General features: G+C 35.7%; 1 protein-coding gene across 4 annotated transcripts in view; it reads left to right on the top strand.

Moving 5' to 3' along the window:
- Positions 1-24571, top strand: part of fam172a (family with sequence similarity 172 member A) — a 323437-nt gene that overhangs the window by 206338 nt on the left and 92528 nt on the right. For all 4 annotated transcript variants that reach the window (XR_008837858.1, XM_056458470.1, XM_056458469.1 and 1 more), the window contains exon 9: positions 21278-21394. Coding sequence is in view for 3 of the 4 variants with exons in the window: in XM_056458470.1 (XP_056314445.1) it covers positions 21278-21394 (117 nt within the window). In the remaining variant the exon portion in view is untranslated. The remainder of the gene's footprint in view (positions 1-21277; positions 21395-24571) is intronic.

Raw genomic sequence — 24571 nt, 5'->3', positions numbered from 1 at the left:
TAATAACATCCTTAGTAATGGGCCATAATAATAGATATTGTGCTAATCAGAAAGTATACTAACTAAGTGTACTAATAAGCACCGAACTGACAACCATCAATAAACAGATTGTACGACAATGCTGCATTTGTATTTGTCTGAAAGCTAATTGCTAACGTTCGTTTTTAGATATATGTGCATTTGTGTGGTTTACATAAATTAAAAAGTCATTTGGATTTCTTTAAGGGACATTTATATACTTGATAAAGTTCTATGATTAAAAAGGCTATATTTTAAGTAATAAGTAACTTATTTATATTTATTTTTTGTTTTTAAATCAAGTTTTAAACAGGAAATAAAATAACAAGCACTTTAGGAAATCAAGACATTTGTATTTGTCAGAATGCTAATTACTACAGTTCGTTTCAGATACACGTGCGTTTGTGTGATTTACATCAATTAAAAAGTCATTTGGGTTCCTTTAAGGGGCATTTATATACTTGATAAAGTTCTATGATTGAAAAAACTATATTTTAAGAAATAAAATAACAAGCACTTTAGGAAATCAAGACCTTTGTATTTGTCTGAATGCTAATTGCTAAAGTTTGTTTAAATAAATATATATGTATATATTTTTGATAGAGTTCTATGATTAAAACGTAAGTTTTAGGTAATAAGTAACTTATTTGTATTTATTTTTTGCTTTGAAATCAAGTTTTAAAAAGATAAATAAAATGACAGGCACTCTAGGAAATTAAGACATTTGTATTTGTTAGAATGCTAATTGCTAGAGTTTGTTTTTAGATACATGTGCATTTGTGTGATTTACAATAAATTAAAAGTAATTTGGGTTCCTTTAAGGTACATTTATAAACTTGATAAAGTTCTATGATAAAAAAAACGATATTTTAAGTAATAAGTAACATATTTTTATTTATTTTTTATTTCTAAATCAAGTTTTAAAAAGATAAATAAAATAACAAGTAATTCAACAAATTAATAAAAAATTATTAATTAATAGAAATTTGCTAATTTTCTAGGACAAAGTTGTTGTTTTTTTCCCTCTTTTCTTTTAGCTTGTGTGTGTGTGTGTGTGTGTGTGTGCCTGTAAAAGTGTGTGTGAGAAGGTTGTGAAGCCGTAATAGGTTTTTTTTTTTTTCTTCTCTCCAGCCTCTCACACACTCACATGCTCTTCTGCTCAACTCCCGGTTAAAACGTAGCTAGTGGCTATGGGAAGTTAATTTCAGATTGTTATATATTTCCATTAATTTCGGCCGTCTGGTGCTGGACTGCCTTTGAGAACAGGGGTATCAGAGGCTCATTTTTAGGGGGTTCAGGAGTTCTTTCCCCTTCGGCAGGCTAGACGGAGCTTTAGAAACAGATAGCTGATAGGCGAGTGGTTTCGTCACGTTCATTAGCCATTGGTCCCCCTTTTTTTCTCTTCCAACTTGGAGTTGTGACTGAAAGGATGGGGTGAGTGCCTCAGAAAGTTTAAACAAAACGTCTCTGCTGAGAGCCCATCTGAAAAAGCCCTGCAGCTAGTCTCAGTGCAGAAAAAAGAGGAGGTTTGGCCTGACACTGACGTTTGAAAGCGTACATGTACTCGCACACACACATTAGCAATCGCTTTTTTCATACACACCCTTGTACCTAGAATCATACACAGACAATACGCAGTTGTAGCATACACACACCTGACCTCCCGCTACACTTTGAAACGAGCTCGGAAACTCCCTCGAGCTTTCAAAGAGGCTTAGTATTTTCTTTTCTTCTCGAGTGGCTAAAGTGCACGCCTTTTTCTTTGTTAATAAAACGTTTTTGTTTCATTCCCCTGCCTGCTTTTATGTTTTCCTTGTAAAGACAAACAGATTATTAATGTTGTGTCTGCTTGTGGACTGGAGCAGACGTAACATGTAAATAGGCGAGTATTTAGAAGGTAAATATGGGACTTTGATGTTTTAGCATCTCGTGCCATTTCCCGGCCACTGTGTTTAAAATCCAGGATTAATTCCCAAGCATAAGCAGCTTTTATTGATATTCTGTCCGGCGTGACCCTATAAGGATGTCATATTGGTTGTGTGTACTTAACGTTCATCCAAATAATGGTTCTTTTATCATGGTGTGTACTCTGGGCAGCTGTATTTCTGTCAGACGTGCACTCTGCTCTGCTAGTTTGTCTCTGCGCGTTGACGGCGAGTTGGGCTTTCCTGTAAACACCTCGGGCAGCCTGACCCCTGTCTCTCCTGCCGTCTGCCTGAACCGGCCCTCACCTCCCCCGGCTGACGAGGCCCAGCCTGTACGTGTCAGTGGGCGTCTGAGTTATGACAGAGCCGCGTCTCCCTCCTCGCTCCATCCCTCATTCTTCCAGCCGGGAGAGTCAATGATCCAAAACTCTGTTAAAACAGGGTCAGCCCCACATGTGCACTTACAGGGTGTCAGTTTAACCTGCTCAGAAATACTTACGGCTATTATTATAGCGTATAAATCATTAAGAAAGTTTAATTATACAAAAATTTCATGGTGGAAATGTGCAGGATTACACATGGGAAGGAGAATTTAATGGGCCAGCAAGTCCCAGCACAGAGAGGGGAAATATTGAGGTTAGCTTTCTATTTTATGGCACTGCCGAAAGGCTGAGGGAGACACATAGTTGGGTTTTGCCCTGTTGATGCATGCGCTCTCGTATATACCGTTTCCCCTTGTTTCAATGCCAGAGACGGCTTCGACAGTTTGGGAGGTGATGAAGATGTTGCTGCGATCGCACCTAGTATTATTCTTTCTTAAGTAAAATGTCCCCTAATTAACACAGGAGTTTAATTAGCCAGCGGGATTTCATCTTCTTTTTTTTTTTTGAGACGTCTGCATTTGACAGAAAAAAAAAAAAAAAAAACATTTTGTATGATTTTTTGCAAGTAGTACTATAATTACTTTAAATAATAATAAATAATAATAATTCAGGAGGGCTAATAATTCTTGCTTCAACTGTATATATTTTAGTATTGATAGTAAGAAATGTATCTTGATCTCCAGATAAGATACTGATTTTTGGACTGAGGAAATACTGTAGCTGTTTTATAATTATAAAAATAAGTTTAAATGGAAGACATTTTAAATTATAAAAATGTAAGATATTGTTTTTAAATTAAATAAATGCAGACTTTGTGAGCATGATACTCCTTGGAAAAACATGATTAAACTACTACTAATTAAAAAATAAATGGAAAAAATTATAAAGCACTTTACAAAGATATTAGTTGTATCTGATGTATTTCTAGTTTTGTGGTTTAAATTAATCTGCCAATTGATGGGAAACCTTTAAGCGACATTATAATAAAAGTAAGACGTTCAAAAAGTGGATCTTTGAATCGGTGGCAGCTGACCAATTCAAAACGATGCTAAATCAACAACTGCCCACCAACAGTTGTAGCTAGCTGAATGAGCCGCACTACATGTGAAGATACAAACAAAGACTGAAGGCACAAAAGGAGAGTTTGCAGTGATGATACGCACTCCCACACTTGTTGGTACAGTGTACAGACTCCGCTCTCTCTCCAGGGTTCAAGGCACTGCAGGATCAATGCAGAACGGGTCCAAAATGAGGGGCCCCATCAGCCTTTTATCATCCAAACTGAGATCTCTCCTCATGGGCCTTGTGCCAGGCACAGCTGCTCCAGGGCCCCTCTTTCTCTGATGAGCACAAAAATGCGAGCACACACACACGAACACTGCTGTTTCACTATCTGTGCATTTAATTCTTTATCAATATGCTGTCAGTTATTTAAAGTAAAGCATATTTGTTATATACCAAGACCCATTCACACCAAGAATTTATTAGCATCTACAGTTGAAGTCAGAATTATTAGTCCCCCTGAATTATAAGCCCACTGTTTGTTTGTTTTTTCCCCAATTTCTGTTTAACTGAGATTTTTTCAACACATTTCTAAACATAATAGTTTTAATAACTCATCTCTAATAACTGATTTCTTTTATCTTTGCCATGATGACCATAAATAATATTTGACTAGATATTTTTCAAGACACTTCTATACAGCTTAAAGTGACATTTAAAGGCTTAACTAAGTTAATTAGGTTAACTAGGCAGGTTAGGGTAATTAGGCAATTTATTATATAACAATGGTTTGTTCTGTAGAATATTGGAAAAAAAAGATATATAGCTTAAAGGGGCTAATAATTTTGACCTTAAAATTGTTTTTAAAAATGTTTTAACTGCTTTTATTCTAGCCAAAATAAGAATTTATCTAGAAGAAAAAATATCATCAGACATTCTGTGAAAATGTCCTTGCTCTGTTAAACATCATTTGGGAAATATAAAAAAAAATTAAAAAAAATCAACGGGGGGTAATATTTCTGTCTTCAACTGTACATGAATTCAGTATAGCATTCTGGTTATTTGAATCTTCTGGTTTAAATGCTTGTGCCCTTGAACACAGGATACATTTTGACATTTGTATTATTCATCAGATTTTTAAAAAAAGTAAAGACAAATTGTAACAATTTTGTTCTTTTGAGCTGTTATTGTATTTGTAGTATGTAGTGATCAGCATTAATGAGTACATCCCATTTTGAAGATAAATATTTTTATCCATTTCTCAGTGAATTTAGGCAATATATTTTTGGTGCATTTGAACAAAACTAATTTATTTAATAGATGCATTTACTAAAAATATTTTAGTCACGGAACATCTTTAAAACAAAATAGTAAAAAAAAAAAAAAAAAGATTCTCTTGAATTTTGCTCATTTCATTTTTTTATTCAATATTTTCCTAACATATAAATTTGGGTGTACTAATTTTAGACCGTTATCATAAGTTTAGCTTAGCTTCAGATTTGGCTTCAGTACTGATTAATCAAATGTATATGCTCAAATATAATACTGTAAAGCTTCCTATAGGAAATATGAATTTAAATGAGAGATTTGTAAGGGGTGTACTCATATATGTTGAGCACTGTATTTACTTATTTACTTTATTTTACGTAAATACTTATACTTGATATGAATATCCTTTACTGAGCTCCTAGTTATAGAGTCATGTAATTGAGTTTATCTATAGCTAATTTTGAGGTCATGAAGAAATTCCATCATCCTACCACATCTGACATGTAAACCTTTTTGACAGAAATGTTCTTTGGCAGTATTTTGGTACAGTAATAGGATCAGATAGTAATGTTACAGCACTGCCAAGAACATGGTAATATGTTGGTATGTATTGATAATTGAAGCATAAACTGTTCTGAAGGCCTCAAAGAGCTTCAAACCTCAGGAATCGCCTGTGTGTGGCCTTTATTCGACAGTGACTGATGCCCCAGCGATTCCCCCCCCCCCCCCCACCCCTTGCCCCCTTCAAATGCTCTTTCACTCATCCTGCCCCCATGTTTCCCTCTTTTCCTCTTGTTTTCCATGAGTGCAAGCTCGACACAGCACCGCTGCCTTTCCTGGCACGCCGCTCCTTATCCTCTCGCTTTTGTTTCCAGTAGGTGTCAAACACTCACTGCTTGTGCTGTGTCAGTAAATATTTACCCGGCTTCCTTTTCCTCGCCTGCCTTTGCTGACGTGTGTATGTGTATGTGTGTGTGTCTGTCCATACTCGCCCCAGCCCCACTCACAAGGGTCCACTGATACCCCATTCTGGCCCAGCCTTTCCGGGACAACACACTGGCCGATGTCATCCTTCACACGTGGCGTTCCACTCAGCGACTGGAAGTAGAAGAGGAAGTTATTGCCACTTTCTGTCCACTTACTAGTGTGCATAAATCAAAACCTGCCTGTCAAACTCCACTGCGGTGCCTATAAATGCACATGTACCTAGAATATACTCCTGGCTGGATGTTTGCAGGGGTCAGATATATCCACATCGACGCACACGCTGCCTCCCCAGGGCCTCATAGTGTCCTGGTGCTTAGGGTTTCCTTCCTGCCCAAAAGACAAAGGACGGGCAGGCGCTGAGGCCCAGGCTTCAAAGCAGGGGAAGACACGAGTGTTGTCTCTTCCTGTGCAGGGTGTCGGAGCTCCAGGACTGCTGCCGCTGTTTTTTCAGCCTAAGAGGGAGGCCAGGGGAATGAGGGCTGGCCTGTGCCCTCTTGGACCTGGAGAATGAGGAAAGGCCACCTCCTTTGGAAGCCCTTCTTGGCTCCGGAGGTTCGATGGTCTTAGTGCGGTCAGCACAATGCCATCAAAGGATGCTGAGATTAGTGTGACACCATTGAACTTTCAAACCAAACAGCATTTATTTGAAGGAAAGTCAACACATTAGTATTATTTTTAGTCAACAGGTTGTGCAAAGATTTGTTTTTCACATACATATTGCATAAATTAGACTGTAAACTGTGAACTTATTAGCTTAATGAATTTGATTAGACTGTTAGTTCAAGACTTTGGGTCCTGAAACACCAAGCTGACGGTCAGTCAAAGTCAGGTGATTGAAAAGCTACCGTGAGACTACTTTTTTGCTGTGTGCTTTATCGGCTCTAGTCTGGCTAACAATCCAGTTTTTACTCAATTCAGCAAGTTGAATCGACCAGGGCCGATGATGTTACTGTAGTTACTCTGATTGGATGTTCAGTTTAGCGAACAAGCAGAAGTGATTTAAGTGATCAAAAACGTTTAAATGGTCCCAACCAAAGACTGCTTAAGCATTTATTATGCACATAAAACCATAACCATTTAGATGTCTGGAGTGAAAGAGTGATCATTAGTAATTTTCAAGATGATTAGCAAGTGCTACTTTCTTTATGGCTTTTATATTTACACTGATTATATTTAAATATACCTTTTTTGAATGAGTACTATAGATTATTGAGACTTGATGTGGCAATCAGAATTATTAGGATTATTTTATATATATATATATATATATATATATATAAAATCACATTTTGAAACTTTGACCTATTATCAAAGAGAGATACAGCCTATATAACGTAAAGATTTTTGTTTTAAATGTATTTAATTTTTGTAATGTTTTATGTATCTTTTTGCAACTTGCAACCAACAAAGAACGTGGAAAACTCTTAATATTTTATACATTAATATAGCATTGTGTCTCTCAAATACAAACTGAAGCATGTCCAAAATATGATTGCTTATGATTTAATGTTTTTTTTGGAACATTTTGAGCTCTATGCACTTCGGATTTGTTCTGTTGACCAATGTAAATGTCAACATCATTATAGTATTGAAGTCTGAAAAATGAAATGAAGCTATTGCTCAATGTTGGAGGCTTCTGTACGTTATGTACAGTATTTTTTTCCATGGTGCAACATTCAAGCAAATCATAACTTTGTACTATTTACATTATAGGGAGTTTTAACTTTCACAAAACTGGTGAAACTAACTTCAGCTGGTTAAAAGCAGTTTATTATTTGGGTGGTAGTGATGGGTTGAAAAGTAACCAATATATAGAGTATATAGAGCAGTTTATAAATCCAATTTGTTCCAAATTTGTGACAACTTCCTGCCCAGGGACTGCAGATGTAAATTAGCTTTATAGCTAACTCTGGCACAACATGTCATGTTGTACATTGTCCCTGTATAAATAAATAAATACAATACAAATACAATATAAATCCAAATTGGTCTGAGAGTATTAGATCCTGTCATTGCCGCCAAATTTGTTAAGGCTTTTGATATTCATAAGTTCTTAAGAGTTTCTTCCTGCAAGTGTCCAAATACATTTTAGGGCCAGTTTAGATGTTTGCCAAGACATACTGCTGTTTTGCGGATGTGCATGTATGTAAGCTGTGCGCGCTGTGCATCTATGCACAGTGTTGGCCCTCTCTCGCCGGTCGTAATTGGACAGTTAATCAATCAAATATTTAAGCTTCATTTTACCACGCAGTGGGATGTCCAGATTATGGCAGCAGTTTGGATGCATTAGTCTGGACTCAGCACTGATGCTAACAGCATGGCTTCCTGAATCAGCCCGCATCTGGATTCATCCGCACGTGTGCACGAGTGTGTGTGTGTGCGTATCAGCACTGTCTTTCCTCACCATGGTAATTGCTGCTTTTTCATGGTGCTATTTGTTGGTAAGCACGTTCCTTTTTAAAAGCCTATGTTATTTATTTATCTCTTTGCTACTTTATTCCTCCCTCATTCTTCTGGGAATGTGTTGAGTGTTTTTTTTTTCTCCGTGCCTCCAGGGACGCCATTGTGGATTACCATTCAGTTCTCACCTAATTATCTGGTGACTTGCACTGCCTTTGACACGTAATTATCAAAGCCCTAAATAATTGTCTTATTGCTTGTGTGTTTGCATGTAAGTCTCGTGGAGAGCGTTCGCTTTTGTCGCCGGGACGGCTGAAATGGCGGAGTATTTATCGCCGCACGAGAGTCGCCTCCCTGCTTTTCTTATCGTTAAACTCTTCTCTTTGCATGTGTTTGTGTGTTTCACACTATTCTGAGTTTCCAAATGCGGCAGCAAATGTAAAAAGCTGCTCTATTGCGGTCAGCTTCATTAGGGAAAATGCGATTTCCAACAACTGAAGTCGAGCAATTAGCTCACTACGTGACGTGAAGCCACTTAAAGTGCTAAATGTTGTATTTTACAGTAGAGGTCATTGAAGAGGTCAAACCGAGGGAAAGAGTGAGAGAATGGGGGAAGGGGGGGCAAGGATATATGACAACGGGGGTATTTTGTCCTCATCAGCTGCAGGATTTAGCCGCTATCGAAAGGACCATTTCGTCTAGCTGGTCCAAAATCATCCTTGTGCCTTTAATTGGGTTTCTACTGATTGGGGTCTCATAGCAACTGGACTGTGTAGTAAAAGACGTATGAAGAGAAGAGTCTTAATGGAGCATATCCGAAGAAAAAGAAGGAAAATCTGCTGTCTACAGAGGTTTCCTGCTGGCAGTCCTTGATACTGTTTGACCGAATGTCACCAATGACCATTTACTATATCGTAGCACTTTCAAAATCACCCCCTATAAACAATATATTATAACAACTAACCCATACTAACTCCTGCCTGCAAAAGTTGTGCTGGCTTTATTATAGTGCTTACAAAACAGCATTTGACTGATATTTTTCACACATTTCTGGGGGTTTGAGGTCAGTGTGATATGTAATATGTTTGCTTTTTGCTTGCTAAGGTTGCGTTTACAGTGTTACATGTAATGAAATATTGGGAAATACTTTTACAATTATTTTGTATCAGCTGTTACTTCATGGTCATTCAGAAATCGTTTTAATGTGTTGATTTGGTCCTTATAAAACATGTTATTTTTACCAGTTTTAAAATATTATAAAATATTATAAACCAGTATTTATTATATTAATTTAGAGAATAACTTATAATTATTACCAATATTAATAATGTTACCCTACCGTTTTTTCAGAAGTTGGTATAAATTAGAGAGACTTATAGAATAGAATGTTAAAAAGAACATTGATTTCACAGGTTTGTTTTGGGTTTTTTTTTTGTTTCACGACAATGACTTGATTGCCACTCTTGATCAAAATAACGAATAAAATGTATAACTTCTTTGATGATATAAAAAAAAATATATATTGCATATTTTAATACACATACAAAGAAACACAAACACTAGTCAGAGAAGAAAGTACGTTTTCTAGCATAAAATTTACACTATCACATGTATTTCAAACCCGGGTGATCACGGGTGGTTAGTAAAACCCCACCTCACTGACAATGTGCATAATTTGTCCCATGCATGAGTTCATTTGTCCCATTTGACTGCTACGCCATCATAAACAGTAAAAACAACCAATCAAAAAGTCTTGAAGGCCAAGCAGAATCCTCTGTTGGCTGTCGCTTCCATGTGACTTATGTTAATCAGTTTTGGCCAATGCTAACAAATACTTTCATTTTATGATCTGGCAGAAGAGACGTCATCTTTTGCTACTGCATTGTTTTAAACAGAAAACCTTGTACGAGTAACTTTTACTCTAAATCTTGTACCTTATGCTTAAACAAAACAAAATGAGCAATAAAAAGGTGTGAAACGCTAAAAGTGGACCATATTAAAATGGTTATTGTTGTTGTTGTTGTGTGTGTGTGTTTGTGTGTGTGTGTGGGTGTGTGTGTATGTATATATATATATATAAATATATATAGAGATAGATAGATAGATAGATAGATAGATAGATAGATAGATAGATAGATAGATAGATAGATAGATAGATAGATAGATAGATAGATAGATAGATGGATAGATGGATAGATAGATAGATGGATAGATGGATAGACAGACAGACAGACAGACAGACAGACAGACAGACAGACAGACAGACAGACAGACAGACACTCACTGGCCAAATTATTAAGTGCACCCTACTAGTACTACTAGTACTACTAGTAGGGTTAGACCCTCTACTGGGTTAGACCCTCTTTTGTCTTGAGAGCTGCCGATAGTTTGTCTGCGATGATTCACGCTTTGACATGGCACGTTATCCTGCCTGAAGTATCCATCAGAAGATGAGTACACTGTGGTCATATAGGTATGGACATCGTCAGAAACAATACTCTGGTAGGTTGTGGCATTGACACAATGCTCAATTGGTACTTGGTAATAAAAAATCCCCCACACCATTACACCATCACCAGCAGCCTGAACTGTTCATACAAGGCAGGATGGATTCATGCTTTCATGTTGTTGATGCCAAATTTTGAGCCTACCATCTGATTGTTGCAACAGAAATCGAGACTTATCAGACCAGGCAACATTTTCCCTATCTTCTATTGTCTAATTTTGGTGAGCCTGTGTGAATTGTAGCCTCAGTTTTCTGTTCGTTGCTGACACAAGTGGCACCTGGTGTGGTCTTCTGCTGCTGTAGCCCATCCGCCTCAAGGTTGGACATGTTGTGCATCCAGAAATGCTCTTCTGCATACCTCGGATGTAACGAGTGGTTATTTGAGTTACTGTTGCCTTTCTATCAGCTGGAACCAGTCTGGCCATTCTCCTCTGACCTCTGGCATCAACAAGGCATTTGTGCCCACAGAACTGCCGCTCACTGGATATTTTAAGTTTTTCAGACCATTCTCTTTAAACTTTAGAGATTGTTGTGCCTGAAAATCCCTGACCAGCTCGTCTGCACCAACAACTATGCCACATTTAAAGTCACTTAAATCACCTATCTTCCCCATTCTGATGCTTGGTTTGAACTGCACCAGATCGTCTTGACAATGTCTACATGCCTAAATGCATTGAGTTGCTGCTGTGATTGGCTGAGTAGAAATTTGCGTTAACGAACAGTTGAGCAAGTGTACCTAATAAAGTGGCCTGTGAATGTATGTTATTATCTATAATAATATGCAGTTTCTATTTAAAAAAAGTTCAAACACATCCTTTCACTTTTTAAAAGTAAAACTTCAGTGTTATTCTGCATTAGTATGAAGTTTTCTTCACAATATGTCATGTGTTGTCATCTATACTATTTTACAAAATAAATTGCAACTGGTATTCTTTCTTATATCTATTTGCATACGAAATTGTGAATTGTCTTCCTTGCAGCTTTTTTTTAACTGCTTACAGCTACTTTAACACTGCATGGTAACTAAGTGTTGATTCCTGTGAGCCGACTAAAAAAATACAAAAAACAAAAAGACATCCACTGAGAGTCATAACAACGGCTGCAACAGAATAACCTAAAACTTCAGAAAATGCTAATCTCCCCACAAGCGCGGTTGTGTTAAAAATGAGGGAGTGATGTTTAGCCTCCATCCCGAAGGCTGGATGTCATCTCGCTTTTGGATGCCTCCTTCATCGCGTCTTCACCTCTCTCTCCCCCCTGTCTCTCCTCCTCAAGCCAGATGCTCAAGTGCAAAGAAAAGGGCAGAAGTGAGATAGCAAATGTTTCAACATCTGTCTCTGTTGATTTTAGCGCAACAAGTACTTCCACATGTTTGCTTTTTCTTCGCGCTGTTTCTGGGCAGGAGGTTGATGAGCACAGCTGCCCGCTTTCTTTCTTTTATGGGTACAGACCAGCTGAGAAGAGCGGCTCACGTGGTGCTATAATGCTTAAGCTAATGTACGGAGGAATGTAGATTACGAGTCTTTTAAGGCTTTGGTCCTGTGCCTGCCGTCATTCCTGCTCGCTCCTTTGTGCTGATTGGCTTGACAGTAACTTATTTGCGTTTTTCATCGGTCCGTGTGTTCTTTTAATAATTTCATCACTCGGCTTTGGTCATGGGGCATTTTGACTTTTTCCAGTTTTGGCGTGCATGCGTGTGTGTAAGACAGTTGCAGACGGCGCGCGTGTGGAGCACATTGACTGTCACTGAAGGACATCAATCAGAGCAGTGTGAGGGTGTAAATCTAATACACATGTTTCAGTTTTCCCAGTGGAAAACATCACAGATTCACACACATCAAAGCGCCTCTCTGTCATTTCCCCCCTTCATATCCAGAGCCCATGTTTGCTTTGAGGTTGTGTTTACATGATTTTGTCTGGCCGTTTGTCATGGCATGAGTAAATCTGTCATTAAATAGCATTACAGCCTATTTGTGTGATATATAAATATTCATGCATAACGTTTTCCATTTTAGCAGCTGCGTTTTGAGGATCTGCAGCACTTTTTAACAATAGAGTACACCTTTGAATTTGAATGAAACGGCTACAGGGGAAATGCTAGTTAATTAATTAACATCTAAACGTAGGGAGTGGCTGTAAATGGTTTAACCAATGTTTGCATTAAAGTTATTGTTTTCAGAAGTAAAACATAATACTGTGAATTTTAAAAAAAATGTATTTAAATTGTTTATTCACTGTTTATTTATTGTTTTTTATTCTGTATTCTCATTCTTTTTGTTTCTCTGTGTGACATTGGACACCTTCTCTGTACTTTATCTTTTGGGGGAAACCACAGACTGTAAAAAAAATATATGGATGTAAAAATATGGACGTCTGAAGAACATAAATGAAGCTACAAGTGGGCGTGGCCAACTGTTGGCATTTTGTTCGAAAAAAAGGGGCAAAGAGGAGGAGTGTGGGCGGAGCTACAAACGCCTGCTAACATTTTGCTTAGACAGACATTTCGTTTGGAGAAACATGGAATTCTTCATTACCTGCGATTCGTTTGTTTTCTGACCACATGTACTTGGTTGTGTACTATATCAATACAGTGTTTAGTCTTTTAAAAAACACGGTTGTAATACATTGAGCCTCTAAGCATTGTTCTTATGGTGTTTTCTACAGGAGGAAAACACAAATTACTTCAAATATAGTCTGTGTTAGTAAGACTGTGCAAGACTATTTATGTAATCCAGGAATAATACGACAATGTTTCAGATGACTGTTCTATAGACTGTTCTATTGATTAGCCTATAGACATAGGCTATAGGCTAATCAATCTGTCAGATTATGGAGTGCTTTACAGTTCTAAAGAAACTTATAAATTATATATTATCTTAAATAATGCATTTATAGATCTGATGTATAGGTAGGCTTATATAAGAACTTCACTCACCTGGGAATTGGAGGCCACTTGAATGGTTTGTGAGTACACAGCATGCCATATCATCTGATAATTGTAAGAAATAATTCCAAAAGGCAACTGACGGTGTAAAGCCACATAAAACAAAACAAAAATACGATGTATATGCCGAGTTCAGTGGCTAATCAGCCAGAAGAAGGTGACATGACGGCGACCAGTGAGAACTAGCTGGCACTCAAGTGGCCACACCCTCAATTATGCTGACTTAATATAAACAAAACAGATGAATTATAAAAAAAAAAATTCACCCCCTCACAGTTGTCATGAAGTGTAACATTAGCTATGTACACCAAAATCGTGTTTTGTATCAAGCTGTAAACACCTTTTATTCTGCTGTAAAGTTGGCCATTTTAACAGTGGGGTCAAAAGAAATGTGCTCTAATTTGGAGCCAGGCCCTAGCGGAATGTTGCTTCTTGGGAAAAATAAACAAACAAAAACACTTTGAACTCTAGATTAGTAGTTTTCTTGTCATTTTATGTTAATGGTAAAAAGCAGATTTTAGCAGGTGTCCATGCTGATAGATTTAAATTTCAAATGTTTTTTTTTTTTGTTTTTTTTTTAATGAATCTATTTTTTACAGTGTTACAAAAATGATCACTTCATTCAATTTCAGTAGACAGAGTGGAAAAAAAAAATATGCTTGGACTTCAGTAAATTCAGTGTGAATGTTGAATATTTAGTTTGTGTTTTGATGTATAACTTACTTATTTACTCCCAGGGCCATTTTTATCGAAGTTGATATTTAGCCGCACCATGTTGGTGGTTCGTAACATCTAATTTTTACGAGGTGGGTCGTTAGCCCAATGCTCAACCCCTTAACCTGGAGGACCAGGACATACAGACATACACTACAGACAATTTAGCTTATCCAATTCACCTATGCGCATGTCTTTGGACTTGTGGGGGAAACCGGAGCACCCAGAGGAAACCTATGCGAACACAGGGAGAACATGCAAACTCCACACAGAAATGCCAACTGACCCAGTCGGGACTCGAACCAGCGACCTTCTTGCTGTGAGGTGCTATAAACTATAAACTATAACTATAAACTATATTTAACAGTCAACTATATTGAACTATAAACATTTAATTTTAGAAAAGAAAACAAGAAATACAATTTTATAGTTATATTTTGAAAATGTTGATAATGAAATTGTTGATGTTAGGAAACACACAAGCTTGTACCAATAATTTAAATAATTAAAAAAAAAAGTATAATAAAAGTTAGAGCCACTTAAACTAATAATTATTTCAGTTTTGCATATATATATATATATATATATATATATATATATATATATATATATATATATATATATATATATATATATATTTTTTTTTTTTTTTTTTTTCTTAAACTTGAATCTCTTTTTTTTTTGCTCAAACTTGAGTTCAACTTTGATAAGATTATTGTATAGATATGTCTATTATTATACAGTGTACATGCATTTTATATACTTTAAAATATTTTATAAAACTTGCCTAATAGTTTACATTTTTTTTTTTCTTCTTATGCATTAATAATATAAATAGAACACTAAAGAAGTCTCATGCTCCATTTGGTTCTTTTATTACAAGCTTCTTTTTTTTAAACCACGTATATCTGGAACAAATTTAGTTACCTTTCCAAAGTCTCAGCGCTGTCTTAACTGACACTTTTAGTACTTTTTAAAAGGTTAAATTTGCTGGCCTCTTGGGTATCATCGAAGCAGGAAGACATTTTACCCACGCATGTTTTACACACTTGATGTGTGTATGTGTGTGTGTTAGAGTCGCCATGTGCTTCCTCCCCTTTTTCTTTAAGAGGATGCTCCTGAGAAAAGCTTATCAGCGGTGTGATGTATTAGTCCTTAGTGCCTTAATAGATTCCATTTATCTCTATACAGTCGCTCTAATTTAAATGGGCTTGGGGAATGTATTAAAATGACTATGGACACTTTGATGTAGCACCAGGCCAGGTGTAGCTCCTGTAAAATGGATCACGTAAAGTGATTGTTAACCTATTGTTGTCAGACCGGCACTTTTTTCTCTAGCCGTTTATCTTGAATGGTTTAGTTAGCACGACAGGCTAACTCCTCTGGATTGAACACGATCTAAAATACAGGGATGGAATGAGTCAGCACTTTCCTTGTAAAAACTGTTTTTAAACATATTTTTACTTAAATCTATCATGTCTAGAATTAATTCCAGATGATTTACTCATGCTGCAATTTTTAGCTCAGGGGTTCCCAAACTTTTCAGCCTGCAAACCCCAAAAATTACAATGCCAGTGACTCGCGACCCCCTATATTGTAGTAGGCCCAAGTCTATTCATCATTTCATTTCGAAGAACGCCACCCAAAGGCCATATTTTTAATGTATGTGAGTGCTGTAAAAGTGTCAAGTTTAACCTGGTGGCATACAATTTGTGTGCTGTGTCTTTAATATAACATGATCAGCCTAGGGGTCACAGAAAATTGAAAGGATGATAGCTTTTTATTTGCATGTTGTTGTTTTTTTTTATATAAGTATTAAATATTAAAATATGGTTTATTCTATAGTTAAAAAAATGACTTTTTGAATTTTTGGAAATCACCAAGCCCAATGCCTTGTTATCCTGCAACCCCCAATGGGTCCCGATCCCCACTTTGGGAACCACTGGTTTAGTTCATAGAAATAGGTAACAAAGAATACAAACCAAATTATTGTTTTTTTTTAGGGGGAATGCAATTAAATCAACAACATTTATTTTGTTAAATATCTTTATTACACACATTTTTGGAATACTTGATTCTAATTAGTCAGTCATGTCATTTCAATGTATTACCAGATCATAATCCCTGAAACTAATATCAAAGGCTCATCGCGATACTTTGAATCATCTTGATCATCAGTGAATATGTTCATATTTATATGAATAATATGTAGGTTAGTGTATACTCCATTCAGCCCTTTTGTTTCTGTCAGCTTAGCATTTAATTAAAGGATTAATATACTATATAATAAACTATTATGACTCAAAACAGTGTTTTTTGTTTAATGTTTACATTTTGTGGCAAGTAGCCATGTAATAAGTAGGGGATAAAGTACATCCAGATAGTTGTTTTTGCAGAATAAAGCCCTTCAGGCTTGTACAACAGTCTTCTGTTTTGCATCAGGCTGCTGATAAGTCTGTCAGGCATAATTCTGTGATAACAACCACCTGCATGTACTTTATCCTTTACTAAGCCTCTTATTAGCATTGCTTAATTTGTAAATTAGTAATTTCCAAAGGACACATAGCAAATAAAATCCGCCAACCACACACTTTCAGTTTTCCTGTGACATGATGACACTAAACTGTAACATTGTATCTAATGATGGGTTCACACCAAACACGCAATTAAGTCACCTATTCTTATGAATAAGTTACATACAAAGTCAATTCAAAAGTGAAAAACTTTGAATGTGCATGAAGAAAAAAACATCCCCTGAGTGATGAACTAGAGCAAGTGATGCGGTGCTGTGCATTTGGTTGGAACCCATTGTAAGTTTCTGAATGGTCTCAAAACCTAAACATAACCTCTAAATATCTGAATAAACCCACAGACTTGCTTGCTGTTTTTCACTCATTCTCACACACACACACACATGCAGGAAGTCACCAGGCACCACTAAATGCCTGATAATTAAAATAAATCCTGGAACACCAAAAGCACAAAAATCTGTTATTTCCGGCTCAAATTAAGTTCTTCTCATTAGATTTCTAATATTTTCATTGAATAAACTATTTGTATTACGCAAATATAAACACATTTTGATTTTCAAGGCACACTCCAAAGACATTTGGGACAGAGGCAACTTTCTTTTTAATTGCAATGTTTAATCGTTTGTCAAATGAGATTACTAATTGCTAAAGTTTTACAGTCTGACATGATGTAAGACTTCATCTGCAACAGTTCATGGTCACCATTGTCTGATTTTCCATTCACATACATCATACCATAGTACACACATATCTATGTTAGGCATGCCAGACCTGACACATTCACTCTGTATCTATGAAACCATGCTTTTGTAGCATGTTCAAAACGATACTTGATCTAAAAACCATAAACTACACATGAAAGTTTTCATCACGATGGCATTATATGTCTATCCCAATATATGCCTCCATACCAGTGTACCCTTGCACATATGCTAGTCACCAGTGCCTTTTGCTCTACTGAGCGCCATGTCATAACAGATGTTTGCTTTTGCATCTGTCAATCATGCAAGCCTGGATGGTCCCTTTGGTATTTGAGTCTGAGAACTTGACATCCATTTTTCTCATAAAAAAGTTGAAATGTAGATCTTCTGAGCCCAGCACACATTCCCACCATCCCATCTTTTTTTTACTGTCTGAGAAGAGCTCTGGTGTGGAGAACCAGCAACATCTTTGCACACAACTGATGTACTATATATAGTAGATTTCCTTTGGAGCATCAGAGACTCCAATTCCAGCAGCAGACTATGGTGTTCTGGAATACGTTGCATGTCATTAATGGCAGAATTTAACACCACATCATGTTGTTTTTTTTATGCAATGCCATCTTAGGGCTTAAAGGACATGAGACACTGAGGCTTCCAGCCTTGCCCTACACAGACTGAGATATCTCTAGATTCCTATTTGGTTTTGCGTTGAGGATTTTATTTATTTTTTTAGTATTTATCATGACATAGACACAAAATCATATGCCTTTATCCAGTTTCACTTGCAAAGTCAGATAGGCTCTTTTTATACTTGGCCATGAAACACTCACTTTTTTTTACTAATTTGCCTGCTTATTGTAGACCATTTTGAACCTGTTTAATTTGAATGTAATGCGATCTTTTCACTCTCATCACTCTTACCTTTGTCTCAACTTTATTTGAAGTGTTGTAGCCAGCAAAATAAATGATTGATATTTGTGTAATATATTAACTGTTAGTCAAAACACTATATCGCATGTCTTGATTTTATAGCATTTTACAAAATGTCACAACTCTTTTTCAGAATTGGGCTTGTACGTGATGAAATTCACATAATACTAAAAGGTGCCATAAAATGAAAATCTGGATATACCTATCTATATTTTCATATCTGAATAATGAGAGTACATGCAAATATATATATATATATATATATATATATATATATATATATATATATATATATATATATATATATATATATATATATATATTATATATATAATATATATATATATATAATATATTATATATATAATATATATATAATATATATATAATATATATATATATATATATATATATATATATATTATATATATAATATATATATATATATATATAATATATTATATATATAATATATATATAATATATATAATATATATATATATATATATATATATATATATATATATATATATATATATATATATATAGTCTAAAATCCCAATGGAAAAACAGGCCAATTAAAACAAAACTGACTGTGACGTTCACACTGAGTCTTTAATATACATGTCTCAGGCAGCAGACATGTCAGAATATTACAATACTATATTTTCCTTAATTTCAAATTATCTGAATGAATTATTCTTATTATGTATGTGTAACTTTGAAAAAGAAACAGGCTATTAGCAAGTATAGAGACATAAGGTCTGTTTAAATCTATCTTTTGTTAGTTTGCCATGTATACTGTGACAATCAGGTGGCATAAAGACTCAATGCATTCAAATATTTATTTTTGACAATGGAAGTATGATTATTTTGCTTGCGTGTATTTCAAAGTATATCATGCCATGTGTGTGTATCATACACAAGAGGCTTGACATAAAGAGGCTTGACCGTTAGAGCTTAGTTCATTAATATTCATGACTCTTCCAAATATGGTCAAAACCATACCATGTAATATCAAGGACAATTCATATAGTTGGAAATGAACCTGTAAAACTGTTTTTTGGAAAATGTTTACACTTACCTAAGCCACATATATTTTATTTAGATATCAGATAATAATTTATTTAATTTACATTATTCTTAAATAACTGATTTATCCTTGATTATTGATTTACATTATGCTTAATTAGCATTATTAATATTTAAATTTACATATTGTATCTATGCATTCCATGGCATTTTTAAAAGAATACTTCTGGTAGTAAAAATGTACCACAGAATCTACACTCAATTTTTTTTATAAACTAAATCACAGGAGAAAAAAAAAAGTTTCACAAGTAACAGGTCCAGTTAATCTCTTTGATTTTAATTAAAATCAAAATGTCATACATCAGGAAAGATATTATATTTTATAGTAATGTACTTTATAAATATCCCAAATGTGTATACAGTATAATAATATAACAATATATACAGTCTTATGCAAAAATGTTAGCATCCCTCTGTGGCTGTATAATAATATGCTCTTTCTTTATAAGAAAAGATTGCAGTGAAAGCTAGATAATGTCATGATTTTCAAACAGAAATACAAAGTGTAGCACTATTGAGATGTGTGAAGTTACATTAAAACTGAAAAATAGGCTGTGCAAAAGTTTGGGCACCCTCTGTTTTGTGTGGATTTCAAAATCTGTAGTCACTTAATGCTGAGTGATTACAACACAAAAATGATTTGAGTGGCTCAGTGAACCTTAAAAATCCTAACACACGCACAACCAATCATCAAAAGGATATTTAAGATAGCTGATTGCTAGTTGTGCTTCTCCCTATTGTGTACCTAAAAGTAGCAACATTGGGACCTCAAAAGAACTTCCTAATGACCTACAAACTTGGATAATTTTTCAACATGAATTAAGAGAAGGATACAAAAAGCTATCACAAAGGTTTAAAAAGTCTCTATCTCCACAGTCAGAAATATAGTAAGACAATGGAAGGCCAGAGGAAAAGTTCTTGTGAAATATACAGTTAAAGTCAGAATTATTAGCCCCCATTATTTTTTAATATGTTTAACAGAGCAAGGAAATTTTAACAAAATGTCTGATTATATTTTTTCCTCTAGAGAAATTCTTATTTGTTTTATTTCAGCTAGAATAAAAGCAGTTTAATTTTTTTATGAACCATTTTAAGATCAAAATTATTAGCCCCTTTAAGCTATTTTTTCCCCAACTGTCTAGAGAACAAACCATCGTTATACAATAGCTTGCCTAATTACCCTAACCTGCCTAGTTAACCTAATTAACCTAGTTAAGCCCTTAAATGTCACTTTAAGCTGTATAGAAGTGTCTTGAAAAACGTCTATTCAAATATTAGTTATTAGAAATAAGTTTAAAAATATAAATAATATAAAATAATATAAAAATATTATGTTTAGAAATATGTTGAAAAAAAATCCTCTCTCCATTAAACAGAAATTGGGGGAAAAATGAACAGGGGGGCTAATAATTCATGTGGGCTAATAATTCTGACTTTAACTGTATATCTATTAAATGTATATCTCAAGAACTCAGATCACACGGCTATTGTAGTAATATTCATTCATTCATTGATTTTCTTTTCGGCTTAGTCCCTTTATTAATCTGGGGTCGACACAGCGGAATGAACCATGTGTCCTAACAAAAAAAGATTAACCACAAAATACAACAGATGAAATCTTCATTTAATCCTGAAAGTGACATTTTCTTTAAATACATTCAGGATGCTTCTATTTTCAAATGCTAGTTTGTCTAAAGCAGCATTTCGATGGAACATTTTGACTTCTTCAATGCCTATACATTTCAGCTGTTCTATTTCTATTCTGTTCTATTTTTTGATTGTATGCTAAAATATATAGTAACAAGTCCTGTATTTGTGCATTGAAAGAATGGTATCCGATTCTAATTGCTAATGTGTCTCTCTTCCATACAGATGATTAACCGAGAAGCAGAAGTGAAGAGTCGCGTTCGTGCGGTGGCCATGACTGACTCTGTCCATAACGTCTGGCACCAGGAGGCCAGCAAGTCCATTCAGGACTGGCTCAGAGAGGTACGATCTTCCATCAGGCGAAACCGCCAAAACCTTGATATTCCCAATCACAGCATCAATAGGGGCCGCACAGCTCAGCTCAAACAGTCTGGCATTTCATTCAGTGAGCAGATACACTCCCGAAGCAGGAGTCATGGAAAGCCAATAGTTTGTTTTTCATCCACACTCTTGTTTGTCTGTTTGGGCAGATGTCAATAAGAAATCAAAGCCAAACGCCGCCTCACGCAGGCAGATGCTCTGTTAGTATGTCAGTTTTATTTAGTTGCTGCCCTTTCAGCAGTGACCTCGAGTCCAGAGACAACACCTGGGAACACTCAATATGCACATAAATATGAGAGAGCGGATCCCAAGCCAGGGCTACAGGGGAGCCAGCCATGCAAATGCCAAGCGCAAACACACGCCCTCGCTTCTCGGCCCGCTTTTTCCATGAGCGGCGGACCACCCAGCCCACCAGAAAAAAAATGTCTTTCATTCCTTTGTCTTTGCTGATCTGCTTTGGTCCGTCAGATGTTTGCTTGCCATTTGTTTGCATTGGTGATTCTTTTTTGTTTGTTTTTGATCTGTTGTAGTTGGTCTTAGGGTGCATTTCTTTGTCTTACTTTCTTTCTTTCCTTCTTTCTTTCCTTCTTGATGATGATGATGTCATCTTTTTTGACAATGCCATTATGGTATAATATGAAGGGGGTTTTATGTGTGATTTTTGCCTTGAATAATAAGTCCATCAAAAACGGGAACACATTGTCGTTCATTTGTTCATCCTTGTTCGCTTTACTGGTGTGGCTTACACTTGAGACATAAGGAAATGTAGACAGACCATTCACAGAATAATAAATGTGAGAACATGTATAATGCTTGATATGACAGCTGCAGTAGTGGAAGTCCTGCTGTAAAAAATGCAGCACTTTAGAGTGATTCAAGATATAAAAAATGGTCAATTTTTTGTACCCCAACCTGGTCTGATGTATATAATATTAATAGCATGCCAATACCAGGTCCAAATATAATAATTGTGTGTTCTTAGTGTTAGGTACACTTTTGGGAACATTGGATTGTTAAAATGAGTCCAATGTATATGACGACAGCTGCTGTAGCTCTGGAATGCATTAAGAAAAATAATCTAAATTATCTTTTTATTTTTTCCTCTTTCTTATGTTTTGTTTTCCTAGGTTTTAGAATTATTGCAGTGCTTCCTACACATTGACTTTACTTGGGTGGGCAGCCCAGGTATATTAATGGCCGCAAAAGTATATTTAGTGACATTGTGTTACTATTATTATCATCCTTTTACACTTTTTTGCATCCGCCCAATATAACCAAACATCTGCGACCAATTAAGTAGTGGAAAATCTTCTCTTGTTTACCTTTACTCATTACGTTCTGTGTGAGCTCAAACTGTAAAACACTCCCACAGGTAATCTCACGTGCTCTGCAGAGACCCACAGAGACGTGCCTTTTTGGGACTTAAAAGATTCACTCAGCCAAGGTTTCTAAATCTCCTAAAATTTCCAGGATTCAGCTTTTGCTTTCTAAAGCTGTCATTATGCGTTTTTGCATTGCCTTCTTATTTAAGCCTACTTTCGCTTGGCTTCGCAGTTGTGCACGCACAGTTGCAAGAGTGAGAGTAGCATAAAATAATTATTTCTTTAATCTAAACTTTACATCAAAACTACTCTTGAACACCTTGATTAGTTAGATAAGCTGTGTTAGAATAGGTTTGGAGCAAAGCTGTACAGAGCTGCGGCCCTCCAGGAGTTTGAGACCTATGCTTTACATATACTCGGAGAGGATGAAATGACTGGTCTAAACTGGCTGCAAAATATATGTACACCACTAGTAATGGTTAATCAGCGCATTTGCCTTATTTAAATAATCTACAGATTTTAATCCTGTAGTTGTTATACTCTTTAGAGATATTGTCTGTTTTTATTGCTTTTTCTGTCATTTCTCATTTGTTGTATATTTTATTAATTTTATGATGTCAATATATTACATATTTTATACATATCTAAAATGCTTTGGCAAAGTTTGCTTAACTTGAAGGAGAGAGAAGCAGATTTGACCTGTCAGTGGGTGCTCATGGCTCCTGAATAGCATACAAGTATGAAAAATTGTGGATTTTTTTAAAATTATTTTTTACTTTAACCCATTAAAAAGAAACCGTGTATAACAGTGCCATAATAAATCAAATTATTGTTAAACAATTTGTTAAACAAATGTTTTGTTTGTCACATATAGTTAACTATTTATGTCATGTGGGTAAATGGTGTGTTAAAATCTGGCTACTACCTCAAGTATATTTGAAACCTGTGGGAAGCACTGATGCAAAGTAAATTTAATATATATATTTTTAAAAATAACAATAAATATATGTACTCTTATATAAAAAAAAATCTGCTTATTTCAGTGTTTTAATAAAACTAGTATAGTCTACTAGTCTAAGATGAACATCAATGTCTATGCACTGTTGACATTTAGGCAGTGACCCTATTTACTTTATTACATTTACACACAATACTTTGATCAGACTGATGGGGTTGAGTTTATAGTCAAAGTCAAAAGCTGCATCCAAAATCACCTACTACTCAGTAGGCACTGCATTTGAATCTAAATGTACTACTCCTCCGTCAGAAAATAGTGTTCTATACAGTATGAATGTCGGTAGTATGATTGAAACTCAGACGTACTACGTCCACCATTTGTCATCATCATGTGACCTACCCGCGTCACTTGCGTCACTTCACTCCCATTCATGAATTCTCCCACGGTGCTTCATGGGATAGCGTAATGTCCATCCGATGTGCACTTCAGAATCTCACTGGAAGTAGTAGGTCATTCAGGTACTTACTTACTGTTTTTCAAATTTTTCTAGTCTTTTGAATTTGAAAATACTACTCTGCTCACATACTGTTTTTAGCATACTATATTGTATGGAATTCGGATGACGCTAAAGTTTATTTATTTATAAAGCACTAGGTGTTCACCAAAGGTAAGAGTTCAATAAAATCTAAATGATGATAAAAATGGCAGCACGGTGGTGCAGTGGGTAGCACAATTGCCTCACAGCAAGAAGGTCGCTGGTTTGTGCCCAGGCTGGGTCAGATGGCATTTCTGTGTGGAGTTTGCATGTTCTCCCCGTGTTGGCGTGGGTTTCCTCCGGGTGCTCCGATTTCCCTGACA

This window comes from Danio aesculapii, chromosome 5 (assembly GCF_903798145.1).
Source record: "Danio aesculapii chromosome 5, fDanAes4.1, whole genome shotgun sequence".
Classification (NCBI taxonomy): domain Eukaryota; kingdom Metazoa; phylum Chordata; class Actinopteri; order Cypriniformes; family Danionidae; genus Danio; species Danio aesculapii.
Note: the sequence above shows the minus strand (reverse complement) of the source record. Positions and strands in the feature narration are given on the sequence as shown.